Consider the following 14,220-nt stretch of genomic DNA (forward strand, 5'->3'; position numbering starts at 1 on the left):
TGAATGATGGCAAAGCAGACCCTTAACAGCACTTCTGGTTTATTGACTCCCAGGCAAACTGGGACTTATAGTGTTTCTCCCCCAAGGTAAGGAGAGATCGAAATAAATTAGTTCTGTAAAGAGCTGGGAATGGCAGTTCTTCTATAATACAAACTGCAAATATTTGGGCCTCTCATGCACTCCCTTGAATAGAAATGGCACTAAATCATGCATAAGCAAAACAGGTTCACATTTCCTCCCAGTGAAAGTTTTCCTCTGCTCTCCTGGAGCACTGAAGACCTCTGCTCCTGTTGCCATAAAAAGGGCTATAAAATTTCAAGCAGGCTGCTAGGCAGCTGGAGGAAGCTCCAGATGGGATGAAGCTGAGATTCACCCTTTCTCCTTCTCCATCCCTAATAAGTGAAGCCTGAATCCAGGTTTGCTCAAGCACAGAAAGGTGCCCAAGTTCTGCTCTCAGGGAACGATAAGGAGGGTGTGAAGAAATTTGTTCAGGACATAAAAGGAAGTTTTTTTCCTGGGCTAGTAGATGCAAAGTTGATGGCACACCAGCTTCTGGGCTTGCATCCTGCCCACTGGTGGAGTGTTGGACCACAGCACTGCTTTGGGGTAAGCCATGGATTTCCAAGGGAAAAACCCATTTAGGGGATGCCAAAATCCCTTAATCATCATCAATAATAATAACAACTCATAATAATAACTGATGCAGTCCTTCAAAACAGGATGCTGGAGCTTTGTTTCACACAGTGAGAAAGCTGGCTTGATGCTGGGCTGTCATGAGAGGGGGAAAAACACCTTTTCTCATATAAATGTGTCATGTCTTTTGATGGCTCTTAGCTTTCAACATCTCTTCATCCCTGTCCTGCAGCACTGGGCCCCACAGACTGCTCACACCTCCGGACAGATTTGCTAAGGGTGCCCCTGGCAGCCATGGGACACCATGTGCCACCCCCAGACAGAAAGCAGATAATTCTGTACATCCCCATTGCCTTGTCTTTGCCACCTTATCCCTATTATTAAAAAGGCAAAAATAGCCCTCCTTGAGACCAATTCATGTTTTATGCTATTACAGACCACCATCTTTGCACTTTCCCTCCTTTCCAGCTTGTTTTTTAAAATGTTTTCCTTCTTCCTTTTATTTTTTTTCCCCATTTAATCCCCCATCAAGTTGTTTTTGCAATGTCAGGGATGATGATTCATGAAGCAGAGGGTCAGAGAAGGCAAAGTTGGCTCTGCAGAATAAATGAAGCTTATCCCACCCACACTGCCATGCTGGGATTGTCCTTCATCACTGGCTGTAGGTCACTGTCCCACTCCAGGGCTCTCAGATAAGGGTGTCCCAGGTGGGATGCTCAAGGTCCTGTCTAAGCCAGGACTATGAGCATCCACCTTCACCTACTTTCATCTTCAGTCCTGAGGCCTCTGTAACAAAAATAAATAGGTGGGCACCAGGCAGCCCTGTCAGGCCAAATGTTAGACCTCCAAATATTGACAGGAAAGGTTCAGCTGCAAAGTCAAGCAGCAGATTTGCTCTTTAAAGGGTAACCACCATGTGCTGGGCTTGCTGATATGATACAGAGCTGGGTCACTGCCACCAAGGGGTGTTTGCCAGGGATTTTGGACACAGCTTCATCTCACAGAAGCAAGTATGTTCTCTGGGGAGAAGCATCACATCATTTCTATTGCAGTCTCTCTCCCTTCTGCCCCTTCGTCCTTCAAAGAATTGATTACTGTTAAAATAACTGAGATATATAATGCTTTGAGGTCAGGATGATCTGACTTGGCTCCTTTCCCTCTCTTCTCACTCAGCCACTCTCCAGCCCTGTGAGGTTTTTTTTCCCTGGTTCCCATGCTTCTCCAAGGTAAATGTTCTTACATTACCACTGCTTCTCAGATGTTTCACACAAACCCAAGCAGAGCACTGACACTAATGGGGTTTGTTACCACTCAGCTTTGTCTCATTGCCTCTCCCCTCAACTCTTCCTTGGGTAATTCTTCCCATCCTGTGTCGGATGCTTAAATAACTGGGGGATTTCACTGTTGTCAGAAGAGGGGAGCAGTGTAAGCTAAGTGTCATTTAGATGGCTGAAACTGGATAAGAAAAACCATGCCCTTAGCCCTGTGTGCAGCAGATCCCTGTCCCTAAGGCTGTGGTGCTTCTCCTTTCCCTTGGTCAGTCTGTCCTCGCCAGCTCTGCAAAGCAAATTAAAATAAGCAGCAAGAAAGTGGAAAGCAAAATCTTAAAAACCTGATGTCACTTTTATCCTCACCCTTTCTCTCCTCTGTGGCAGAGGATGCAGCTGTGGCAAGTCCCTATCCTCACTTTTGGGGAGTTCCACTCTCTCTGCTTGACACCCAAAATTTCATACCAAATATTAAGGTACCTTGCACACAGCTCCCCACCCTGAAGGGAACAATAGAGGGAAAATAATCCAAATGAGGCATTCTTTCCCACCAACCTGATGCCTCCCATCTAGCAGGCAACATGCCAAGGTGTCCTCAGACTGACAACAGCTTTTCCAAATGCCATCCAACTTGGAAGTGATAGGAAAAGCTCAGTTAATAGCCCTCCTACCTTCTCTGGGCACACTGCTCATCCTCGTGGCATCCCAGGGCCTCTTGGCAGTGTGGTGGCATCAAAACTCATCCATAGGATGTTGTTTGTTCTCTCCCAGAGAACCACAAAAAAGGCTTTTTTAAGTAGGGTTGTTTGTTTTTTCTTTTAAATCTTTTTTTGGGGTCTGTACTCAAGGAGTGAAGGTGAGGACACATTCCCACAGGAGAAGGTTCTTCCTTTGTTTGCTAATAAATGATGGAGCTGCTCCAAAAAGTAAGGAAGTTCAAGAAGGCCAAGTGCAAAGTCTTGCACCTGGGTCAGGGCAATCAATTTGTGTCAATACAAATACAAATATCAATACAAACTGGGGATGAATGTATTGAGAGCAGCACTGAAGAGGAGTTGGGGGAGCTGGTTGATGAGAAGCTCAACATGAGCTGGCAATGTGCAGTAGCAACCCAGAAAACCAGCCATGTCCTGGGTTACATCAAAACCATGGCCAGCACGTTAAGAGAGGGGATTCTGCCTGCTCTGGTGAAACCTCCCACACTTCTGGGGTCCCTGATATAGGAAGAACATGGAGCTACTGGAGTGAGTCCACAATGATCTGAAGGATGGAACACCTCTCCTATAAAGACAGCTTTAAGCTGAAAGAGGGATGATTTAGTTGAGATCTTAGAAAGAAATTCCTTCCTGTGAGGGTGTTGAGACACTGGCACAGGTTGCTCACAGAAGGTGTGGCTGCCACATCCCTGGCAGTGTCTCAGCCCAGGTTGGATGGGGCTTGGAGCAACCTGGGCTGGTGGGAGGTGTCCCTGCCCATGGCAGGGGGATGGAACTGGGTGACCTTTAAGGTCTCTTCCAATGCATTGAATGATTCTGTGAAGATGACAGTGCATGAGCAAGCTTTGTCCCACACCTAGGAATTATTTCTAGTAGATTTCTACTATTCCCTTTTGAAAAAAAATAGCTCATTTGTCATTAGTTTTGATGGGCATGAAGTCAGCAGCACAGATTGAGACTTTTTGTGGCCTGATCTGCCAGGGTAAATCTAAGGAGATCTTAATCTGTGAGGCTTGGCCCTTCCAGTGCAGTGTGGGCATCACAGGGAATTTGTACCCCTCAGGGATGCCAAGGCAACCTGACAACTTTGCTGCAACCACTGATGGGAGCTCAGGAATTCAGCTACACCCAGAAATCACCACCTGTGAGGCTTGGCCTCACCAGTGCAGTGTGGGCATCATTTCAAATCCACGGGATACAGGGAGCTGTGGTCCCAGCCTCTGCCTTCAAGCTGGGAAGCTGATGTTGTGGCTCTTGTGGAAAAGGCCATTCTGAGCAACAGTTTCCATAGGAGGCTGAGTAAGTCTCAGATAAGCCCAGGAACATTGTGTGAAGCTGTGCACACAGCAATCAGCGAGCCCTCTGAGCAAGGGAATTCAGAGCTGTCAGCAAGGAGGGAAATACCACTTGAGGGAATTGAAAACATTCATAAAAAATTCCTGGCTCCCAGCCTAGTCCATCTCATTGCCAGCCTCACAGTTGCATAGTTTTATTCTGGGGATGCAGTCACAAGGAGGGGGTTTTTTTCCCCCCTTTTCAGCAGCACATGGCCCATAAGGCACATCCTGACATGGACTACAAGACTTCAGCCAACTGAAGCCTGCCTGGTACCATGGGGTTTTGCAGACTGTAGTGGTTCATCCCCACTGAGCCTCTGGCTCACTTTCTTGTAGGGACCAGCAGAACAGCTGTAGCATGAGCTCAGTGAGATGTATGCATGCAAGTTGTGATGCTGACATCAAATTTGAAGTTGTGGGTGTCCAAGGCTGCCTCTTCCAGACCGTGAGAGTCCAATTCCCCAAACTCAGAAGAGAACTGGCCAGGAAACATGGGGTTAAGATGATACTTCCCACATGGCCCCACTACATAACTTTAACTCTGTTCCCCTGGGAATGGCAATAGGAACTGGAACAGGATCTTATCCTTCCTTGGCTGTATTTGATACATTCCCCTAACATAAACTCAAGATCTCGACACTAAGCCAAGGGATTTGGAAGCTACATCTATGCTGTTAAATAAAGGAGAGCCATGGGTTTATCCATGGCCTTGAGGTGGATGGCCATGGGGGATGGAAAAGCCTTTTTGACTCAATGCTGGGTTGAGTTGAGCATCTTCGGTCATCATGCAGGTGGGGACAATGCCTGGAGGCATCTGGGTGAAAACCCTGGGGTGTTATTCATCAAGTTCCCCATGTGAACATGGGAAAGAAGCCATGCTCCTCAGTGCCTGGGAGCCAGGTACTGTGGCATGGTGAATTGAACCAACTTTGGAACCTCTGGTTCATAATTTGCTCTGTAGGCCTTACTTTCATGACGACCAATCTCCATTTCTGGCCAATATGAGAGCACAAATGTCCTGACTTTTCTCTTTAGCATGTCTATGTCACACTCTGATGACAGGTCCTAGTCGTCCAATACTACTTTTCTTCCTCCATTCCCCCTTTTGCCTCCTTTTCTGCCCCCCCAGTCAGAGGGCCCATCCTCAGCGTGACACGGGCACACGAGCCACCCTTTATTCCAGTGAAAAAAGAAACTAAAATACATAAAACCATACAGCAATCTCAGCAGTGCCCTTCTGCAGGCACAGGATTTATCTTCCCAGCCCTTGCAATACCCTCCCAGGCCTGTGAAGCAATCCATCTCTCACCTGCTATTAGGGAGTTCATCTCACAGCCCTAATGGAGTTCGTGAGTCCTGAATTCGCTCCCAATGATGCTCCCGGGGGCTCGGTGGCTGTGGGAAGTGAGCTGGGAATTCATTTTGAAAATCAATGTGGATATCAATAGAGTGGCTTCCCCCAGGGAAGCAACATGCTTTTACTGGGCCCTGCTGCCTGCTCCCCTTAGTCCCCCTTTTTCTCTTATGCAGTTGGAGTAATCACAGAGTAACTAATTCATCCTGCTTGCTGCGGGAGCATCTTGTGTGCTGTGTGCTCCAGTTTCACCAAATCAGACTGAATTTGGGGGAAACAAGCTGAGAGAGATGGGGTTGGTCAGCCTGGAGAAGAGAAGGCTCCAGGGAGACCTCAGAGCACCTTCCAGTACCTGAAGGATCAACACGAAAGCTGGGAAGGGACTTTTGACAAGGGCATGGAGTGACGGGATGAGGGGGAAGGGTTTCAAACTGAAAGAGGGGAGATTTACATGAGATCCCAGGGAAAAATTCCTTCCTGTGAGGGTGGTGAGACACTGAAACAGGTTGCTCAAAGAAGCTGTGACTACCCCATCCCTAGAAGTGTTGAAGGCCAGGTTGTATGGGGCTTGAGCACCCTGGTGGGAGGTGTCCCTGACCACGGCAGGGGGTGGGAACTGGATGTTCAGTAAGATCCCTTCCAACCCAAACAACTGAATGATTCTGTGATTGAGAGTCTGCTGGAAGTGTAGAATTCAGTGGCCTCTTCAAAGTGATCTGATCTGAATTTGCCATGCCTGAGATGCTGATAATTCTCCCTTCCACAGCCTCATTTCTCCCCTTAGGCTCTGTTGGCACAAATAAGTCAGAGTAATTTCCAACTCCCAGGTGTATCTTGGCCTGCCATGGCTTGGCCATTCAATGGCAAGTGCAGAGCCTTCAGGGGTAGTGTTGGAGGACTTCATAGGTCAGAGGAACCTCAACCCTGCACAACTCACAGTTGTCCCTATAGGCAACCTTCATGTTGGGGTGTGGACACAATAGTGACTTTCCATCCTCACAAAATCCTTGGAAGAGTCTTGGCCAAAGCCCAGCATCAGGGGCAGTTCCTGGTGGAGCTGGAGTGGGGGGCTGCTCCCAAGAGGCACTTTGGGTGCAGCTCTCCTGTTGTTGGTAGTAACATGGGTTTGAGCTCTACCATACTGGGTGACCACAAAGCACCCTATTTGGGTCTAAGAGCAGGGACTCACACAGCTCTCAGGACTCTTTTTCCAATGGGGATCAGTCTGCAATACTACAGGATAAATATTTAATAAGGATGAGGCTTAAGGCACTGTTGTGTCCAAGGACACCAAGATGGCCATTTACTCCCATGAAAAGCACCAAGGGATCTTTAATACCCATGCAAAGAAGACAGGAATCAGAGTTTTAAGCTCATCCCCCACCATTAATGTCAATGTTAAATATTGATCCTTTCTGTGTTTAGCACAAACCAAACAACAGAGTCGAGCTGTGGTCTTTGGCTTTTATTAATGTACTTTTTCTGCATCGGGTGAAGTTTGCAGTAGTGCCAGGAAAAAAAAAAAATTGTAGTAGTGGTGAAAGAGCATCAGACAGATCGATTTTGTATCTTGACACGATTCAGGAGTCAGTGAAAAATCACTCTGTGTAGAACAGCTCCTTGTCTGAGCCATGACAGTTGTTTGCAGAGGGAACTCATTTCTCTGTGGCATAAGAAGGTCAGGCCCAACATTTCTGGTAGGATCTGGAGTTTGAGGAAAGGATGGGAAAAAAAAAGATTGGAAATCTGTGAAATCCCCCTCACCCCTGTGTCAGGGCAGGTTCCCTCATAGGTGTCTGAAGTTGAGTTTGCAAAGCAGGTGCGTATCATGTTGGGAGAAACATGGGAGAAATCCTTAAATCAGTGACAGCCAAAAAAGAGGTGGATTTACCCAGGAAAAGACATCCTTTTTGTTACAGTTTTGATTCTTACTGTTTTGCATCAGCACCAAATAAATGTAAATCACAGCTGCTAAAAAGGGTGAACCATAATGAGTGATTTTCACAATCCAGGAGTGTACGCATGGCAAGGGAGATCATGCATGGTTTTCTGCAGCCAAAGATGGATCAACCTTCTCAAAACATCCTGCATGTTGTGGATTTTCTAGGGTTTGGGGCTTTTTTTTTTTCAATAGGGTTTACAGCTTGGCTGTAAAAATTCAACCCTGGTTCAAATTCTTGAAGTCCATTTGTTAGAGGGCTGGAGCAGCCAACTGATAATTCTTTACCTCTGGGATGTTCTCTGTTGAAAAGAATTTAATATTTTAAAGTGTATTTCTCCTTGAGCAAGTGGAGCTGGCACTAGGAGTCATGTCTTGGGTCTGCATCCCATTTTCCTAACAGAAAACAGCAGGAACTGTTTTCAGGTCACAGAGTTAATAGAGGACTGAGAAACGCAGAAATATTTTTCATTTCTGCCATCAGTAGATCCATTCACATTCCCACCCTGTGCCTCAGTTTACCCAGCTGTAAAAGGAAAGCAGTGATGCCCTTACATAGAGGGTCTCTAAGAAAAGATAGAAGCAGGAAAGTGAATGCTCTGCACTTTTGCCTTTTTAACCAGGTTTTAACAAGCTACTGTGAATTGGTCTGGCATCCCCCAGACATGCCTACAAGATGCTAAACCTATGATAAAAACTTGAAAAAATGGTAAAATGTGATACAGTAATACAACATGATAAAACATTTCTTACTTGATGCCTATAGCTGGATGTTCTGCAGGCAGAGGTTGCTGCTGCTGAGTGCATCACCCAGAGCTGTAAGCAAACCCCACCTGTGGCCATGGAGCATTTAAGGAAGAAAAATCCCAGGAAAAAAAATTAAACTGTGGGGTCACTGCATCTGACTGCTCACAGGTGTGTTTTCTCCCTGCACAGACACCCTGAGGAGCATCACCTCCATGAACCACGCACCAAGGTCCTTCCCAGCAGAGCTCAGCAGTGCCAGCCACCACCTCCTGCGAGAGCGCAAGTCCTCAGCACCATCCCACTCCAGCCAGCCCACCCTCTTCACCTTTGACTCTCCTGCCAGCCACCTCCAGAGTACCCTGTCTGCCAGTGCCCCCCAGGACTACCTTTTTCTCCACCAGTGTATGAGCAGAAAGTCAGAAAACACAAGGTATGGTTGTCAATCTGGGAGCAAAACCCTAGGATAGATGAGGGGGGGATTAGGGTGAGCTCCTTCCTCCGTCCCTTGGAGGTCTGCAAAGCCCTGAGGGATGGTCTTTTCTCATCACAGTTGGGAGGAGGAGGTCAGAGCAGTGACCTCTCAAGCTCTCAGCTTTCTGAGTTGTATTAAAACCTGGCTGAATGGCCAGACCCAGAGGGTGGTGATCAATGGCACAAAAACCTAGCAGGAGGTTGGTCACTAGCAGTGTACCTGGGGTTGCATTCTGGGTTCAGTGCTGTTTGACATCTTCATGAATGATCTGATTGTGGGGGCAGGGGGTACCCTCAGACATTTTGCAGATGACACAGAGCTGGTAGCTGAGGCTGATGCCCCAGTGGGAACCTCATGAAGTTGAACAAGGAGAAGTTTAGAACCTTGCACCTGGGCAGGAACAAACCCAGGCACCTGTGTATCCCAGGGGCCACCCAGCTGGAAAGGAGGCTGGCAGATAAGGACCTGGCAGTCCTGGTGGACACCAAGTGAACATGAGCCAGAAATTTGTCCTTGTAGCCAAGGTGGAAAATGGTGTCCTGGGATGCACTGAACAAATTATTGCCAGCAGGTGGAGGGAGATGATCCTTCCCTCAGCACCACTGAGACCACACCTGGAGTGCTAGGTCCAGGGCTGGGTTTTCCAGTACAAGAAAGCCCAGCAAAGAACCATGAAGGTGCTGAGAGGAATGGAACATCTCTGCTCTAATGAAAGGTTGTCAGGGCTGGGACTCTTCAGCCTAGAGAAGAGAAGGCTCAGGTGGGATCTCATCCATGTGAATAAATCCCAACAGGGAGGGTGCAAATAGGATGGAGCCAGGCTCTTGTCAGTGGTGGCCTGTGACAGGGTGGGAGGCACTGGGAACAGCTGAAAACACAGAAATGTCCTTCTGAGCATCAGGAAAGGCATTGGGAGAAGTTGCCCAGGGAGGTTATGAAGTCTCCATCCTTGGAGGTATTAAAAAAACATCTGGACACGGTCCTGGGAAACTGGCTCTAGGTTGACCTACTTGAGCACAGACACTGTTGGACCTCCAGACACCCCTCCCAACTTCAGTCACTCTGTGATCCTGCAGACAGAGCCATAATTCTTGCCTTAACCAGAAAAAAAAACCCACAACCAGAGGATGGGATGGGCAGGGTTTGCACTGCTCTGCCACTCATCCCTGCTGTATCCCAGACCTCAATGGGCTTTGTGGTGCAATGAGGTGGCATTTCTGAGTGACCAGCAGCTTCTCCACCTCTGGACCCATCCAATTGCCATACATAGCAAGGAGGTTTTTTTTTTGCCTGAAGAGTTTTGGCTGGCTAAAGCACTGAGGAGGGAGGGATGGGAGTCCAGCTGGTGTGGGGTGAGAGCAAAGCTGCAGCCTCCACTGGGCTTTCCTGCTGCAGCTGCCTTCCCCTGCTCAGAGAACAACAACAACAACAAAAAAAGACTCAGAGAAATCAACTTCAGACGGAGTTAATTGAACAGTGTTAAAAAAAAAAAAAAAAAAAAAAAAAAAGGCCTTGGATTCTCCAGCTGTGAGGATACCTACAAGCCACCCTCTGAGAGCACAGCTGGGATGTGGAGGAGGAGAAGGGAGCAAGCACTGATGCTTTTGGTGGGCAGAGACAAACTGGCCAGTGGCAGCTCCTGCAACTGAGCCAGAAATAATTTCCTTGCTCAGTGCCCAGTGCAGGGGGCCAGGCTGCAGGACTGCTGGGAATCCCTCCCCTTCCAGCTCTGGAGCTCTTCCTTTACTCATCCAGAAAATGAGGGTAATAGGAGCTAATTGGCGGGTGATGCTGAATAATTAACCCATGAGATGCTTCAAGTCCTCAGCTGAAAGGACCCTGCTGGAGTCCAAACATCTCCCTGGCAGACTGAGCTCCAGAGGCAGCAGGGATTGATTTGTCATATCACAGCATCACTGGTTTTAATATTTTTTCCCCCAAATAAGCTCTATTTCTGAGCGCCATCTCCTGCTGGCTCCATGAAACAGAGTCCCTGTTGTCCCTGCAGAGCATCAACCCCACCAGAGTGGTGTAAAACAGCATCTCCCACCTTTTTCCCATAGGGCTGGCACTTCCCCAGGGATTTACAATTGGAAACCCTCCCTGTAACCATTTCACTCTTTTCCCAGTGTGGAGACTGATACAGGGCAGGAAGCCTCCTCCAGAGGGAGATGTTTAAGTGGGGCTGGTTGAGTTCTTTCTGGATGGGAGCACTGTGGTCCCCAAAACCCTGACCCACATGGGGTTGTATCTCTGTGAGCTAAAAGACCCAGCCTAAGGCCACTTCTCACCTTCTCCCCATGCGTATGCATTAGTTCTTCATGGCAAGGTAATTTTTTCAGTCTTAGAATGAATCACAGACTGCCAGGTTGGAAGGGACTTCAAGGATCATCTGGTCCAACTCTTCTAGATAGGAACAGAGTTGAAATGAGATGCCCAGGCACCTTGTCAAGCTGACAAGGCCTTAAAAGTGTCCAGTGCTGGGGAATCCACCACTTCTCTGGGGAGATTGTTGCAGTGTCTGACTATCCCCTTAGTGAAAAATATGTGAAAAATAGTGAAAAATTTTCTTCTGGTGGCTGAACAAGATCTCCCCAGGAGTAACATCCACCCTTTAGCCCTCATCTTTTCCATGTGACTCTTCATAAAAAGCGAGTCTCCATCTTCTTTGTAGCCACTCTTCAATTACTGGAGCATGATGATAAGGTATCCCCTAAGCCTTCTTTTCTCCAGGTTGAGCAAACCCAGTTCTCTCAGCCTTTCCTCATATGGAATTAAGAACCTTCTGGAGCTTTGCTGTATTCTTTAGTTCCATGCTGCCTCAGCCAGTTCAGGAGAAGGCATCATCATCATCCATGATCAGCTCTGCGGCATCTTTCCCTTGTGTCCTGGTGCCTCCACAGAGCTGCTCACATTTCCCCAAGTCTTGTAGGATGGTGGGGAAGAGGGAAAAGTCCAAGTGGCCAATTCAATCATTCCCTGACTTGAGAAATGTCACCTGCTGGGGTGCAGAACCCTGAGCCCATGGGGCTCATCATCTGCTGCATGGTAGTGTTGAAAGAGAAAGCAGCAGGAGAGAAAAAACAGGAGATGAAACACCTGGGAGAGAACTGGCAGGGAAGCATTGGCAAACAAGAGGTTACTAGAGAACTGAGATCCACTTAGTGCTCACCTTCTGTCCTGGCTGAACCACAGTTCAGATCTTGGAGTCATTAGCAAGACATGGACAAAATTACCACACTGCCCCATTCAACCCAGGGCCCTCAAAGGCTTTTCTAAATCGGAATTCAACCCTGAGGTTCTCCCCTGTGGCTCAGAAAACCCAGCTGGGGAATGTCCTTAACTCCCTGGGGCTTGCCCTTCGAGAGGGAAGGGTGGTGACATAGCTGGAGGCTTTGACATAATCCCCAGCAGGAATTTTTCCAGTCCCTCTCAACCACCTTTCCAAGGCAGAGGTGTGGGTAGAGGCTAAGGTGTGGTGGTGCTGAGGGTGTTCTGCTTTGCAGCTGTCTCTTGGGCCACTGTCAGATGATGCAAAAGTTGTTCTTTTGGAGTAATTCATGCCTGAACAAAAGGCTCCTTCCTGCCCATGGAGCTCCTACCTATGAAAGGGTCATTTTGGAGGTATTTTCAGGACAAAATGGGTTGTGGGCATGTTTGGAGGGGTCTGAGATATTCCCGTTGCCTTGAGGTTGGGCAGTGCAGGTCAGGAAGGTGAGAAACCAGGGTAGCAGAGCTTGGTGCCTCCATCTCAACCCCCTTATCCACTTATCCTCCACAGGAGTGCCAGCTTTTCCCAAGCCACAAGATCTGCCTTCTTCATGCGGAGTGACACAGCGGTCCAGAAGCTCTCACAGGGCAACGGGCACTGTGTCAACGGGGTCAGCGGGCAGCTCCATGGCTTTTACAGCCTGCCAAAACCTATCAGGCACAACTCAGAATTCAGGGACAGTGCCTACGACCTCCCACGTTCCTTTGGTTCCTACACCCACCCCAAGTCGAGCCTCACCAGCTCCGAAACAGATAACGAGGAGGTCTACACCTACAAGACTCCCAACAACACCCTATGCAAGGAGTTTGGGGAGCTCTCCACGGACTCCTATGACATCCCTGCCACCCCGCTCTCCATCTACCAGATCCCTAGGACATTTACACTGGACAAGAACCACAATGCTCTGACTGTGGCCACCAGCGACTCGCCTGCCGCACCACCCCCACGCCCTCCAAAACCTGGGCAGGCAGAACCCCGCTGGGGCAGCCCACCCCAGAGACCCCAGCCTGGTGAAAACTTAGGGCTGGCCCCTATGGCAGCCACCATTCCCCGGAGAAACACTCTGCCAGCAGTGGAGAACAGCAGGCTGCACCGAGGTGAATTTGGAGGTGGGGACCTGGGGGAGGTTTTGTCCTGTCTCGTAGCCTTGGATGGGTCAGTCCCCCTGGGTTGTGGTTGGGCCAGGGTGGTTGTTGGCATCAGCCAGGGAGTTGAACACAGAGAAGCTTTCCCCACTCAAGATCTGGTCCTGTACAATGAGCAAGGAGAGGCACCCACAGGGCTCTGCCCACTGGAGGTGCTCAGCTGGTTCTTGGCTGTGGCTGTGCCTTGAAGCAAACACCCAAACCTGCTTGCCTGTGCAGCCCTTCACCAGATTTTGGTGATACCAGGCATTTTTAGCTTGCTTTTATTTTTATTCATGACCAGGTTTATCAGAACATACTTCAGTCTGTTGCTGCCTTGGTTTTGCTCACCAGATAGGGCACAGTTTTGCACATCTCCAAGGCCCACCATCTGTAGTGAATTAACCAAAGATGGGCCGTGGATGATCATGCCCATTCCAAACCTTATGCCTAGAATAGGATAGTCACAAAGTAAGTTAGAAGGATCAGTTGGAGAGAAATGATACTGCAGATGACACAATTCGCTCTTCCATCTCCTCCTTCCAAAATACCAGCATTTAGGCTGAGTTCAGACCATGTTCAGCATGAGTTAGACCTCTCTAGGAGCTTAGCCTCACAGGAGGTGGTCAGCCCTTACATCTGCTAAGTGAGCTGTAGTGAGTTCTCTCTTATCCCAGTTTTGTCACCATCACCTACATTACCTGATGCTTTTGCTCCTGGGATTTTGCAGCACCTTGACAGAACCAGGTTAGGTCCATATGGCACATTCAGCTGCCTTGAGGCATCAGAGAGATGCTGATGGGGAGGAAGCACAGCAGAGAGTCTGCAACAGGCTAAAAAAACCCCATATTTTCCCACCAGGGTCACTCAACCATCAAGAACAGACACTGCCCTCCGAGTACCTGGATTTTGTTTCCAGGTCCCCCCTTTTTTTTTTTTTATCATCAGTTGCTCTGGGTCACGTTGTGCATTTGTGGTTGTGTTGCAGCTTCTTCCTGTGAGACGTACGAATACCCCCAGCACGGGGGGGGCAGTGCTGTGCAGTCAGCTGAGTCGATGAACGAGGGGTACAGCTCCTACCTGGTGAGTTGGCCTTGGGCTTGGCCACCCCATTGGAGGCACCATTTGCACTTTTAGACATTTAGAAATGAGTCATTTCCACCTGGGACCTCACAGCCCTGTCCTTCAGAGCTAAATCAAGAAGGGTTTTATTACTGATCTCAGTGAAAACACTGGTGGCCTGCAGAGTAGAGATGGAGGGAGCCACCCAACCCAGCACCACATGTAATGCTTTGCTTTGGGTGCTTCCATAGAGCACCCAGGAGCTGGGCTTTTTCCTAAAAGTCTGGGATACTGAGC

General features: G+C 48.5%; 1 protein-coding gene across 1 annotated transcript in view; it reads left to right on the top strand.

Annotated features, from left to right (window-relative positions):
• Positions 1 to 14,220, top strand: part of GAB2 (GRB2 associated binding protein 2) — a 103,390-nt gene that overhangs the window by 75,280 nt on the left and 13,890 nt on the right. The window contains 3 exon segments of the mRNA XM_030459345.1: positions 8,184 to 8,424; positions 12,248 to 12,834; positions 13,850 to 13,944. Of these exon segments, the coding sequence (XP_030315205.1) occupies positions 8,184 to 8,424; positions 12,248 to 12,834; positions 13,850 to 13,944 (923 nt within the window).

This window comes from Calypte anna, chromosome 1 (assembly GCF_003957555.1).
Source record: "Calypte anna isolate BGI_N300 chromosome 1, bCalAnn1_v1.p, whole genome shotgun sequence".
Taxonomy (NCBI): Eukaryota; Metazoa; Chordata; class Aves; order Apodiformes; family Trochilidae; genus Calypte; species Calypte anna.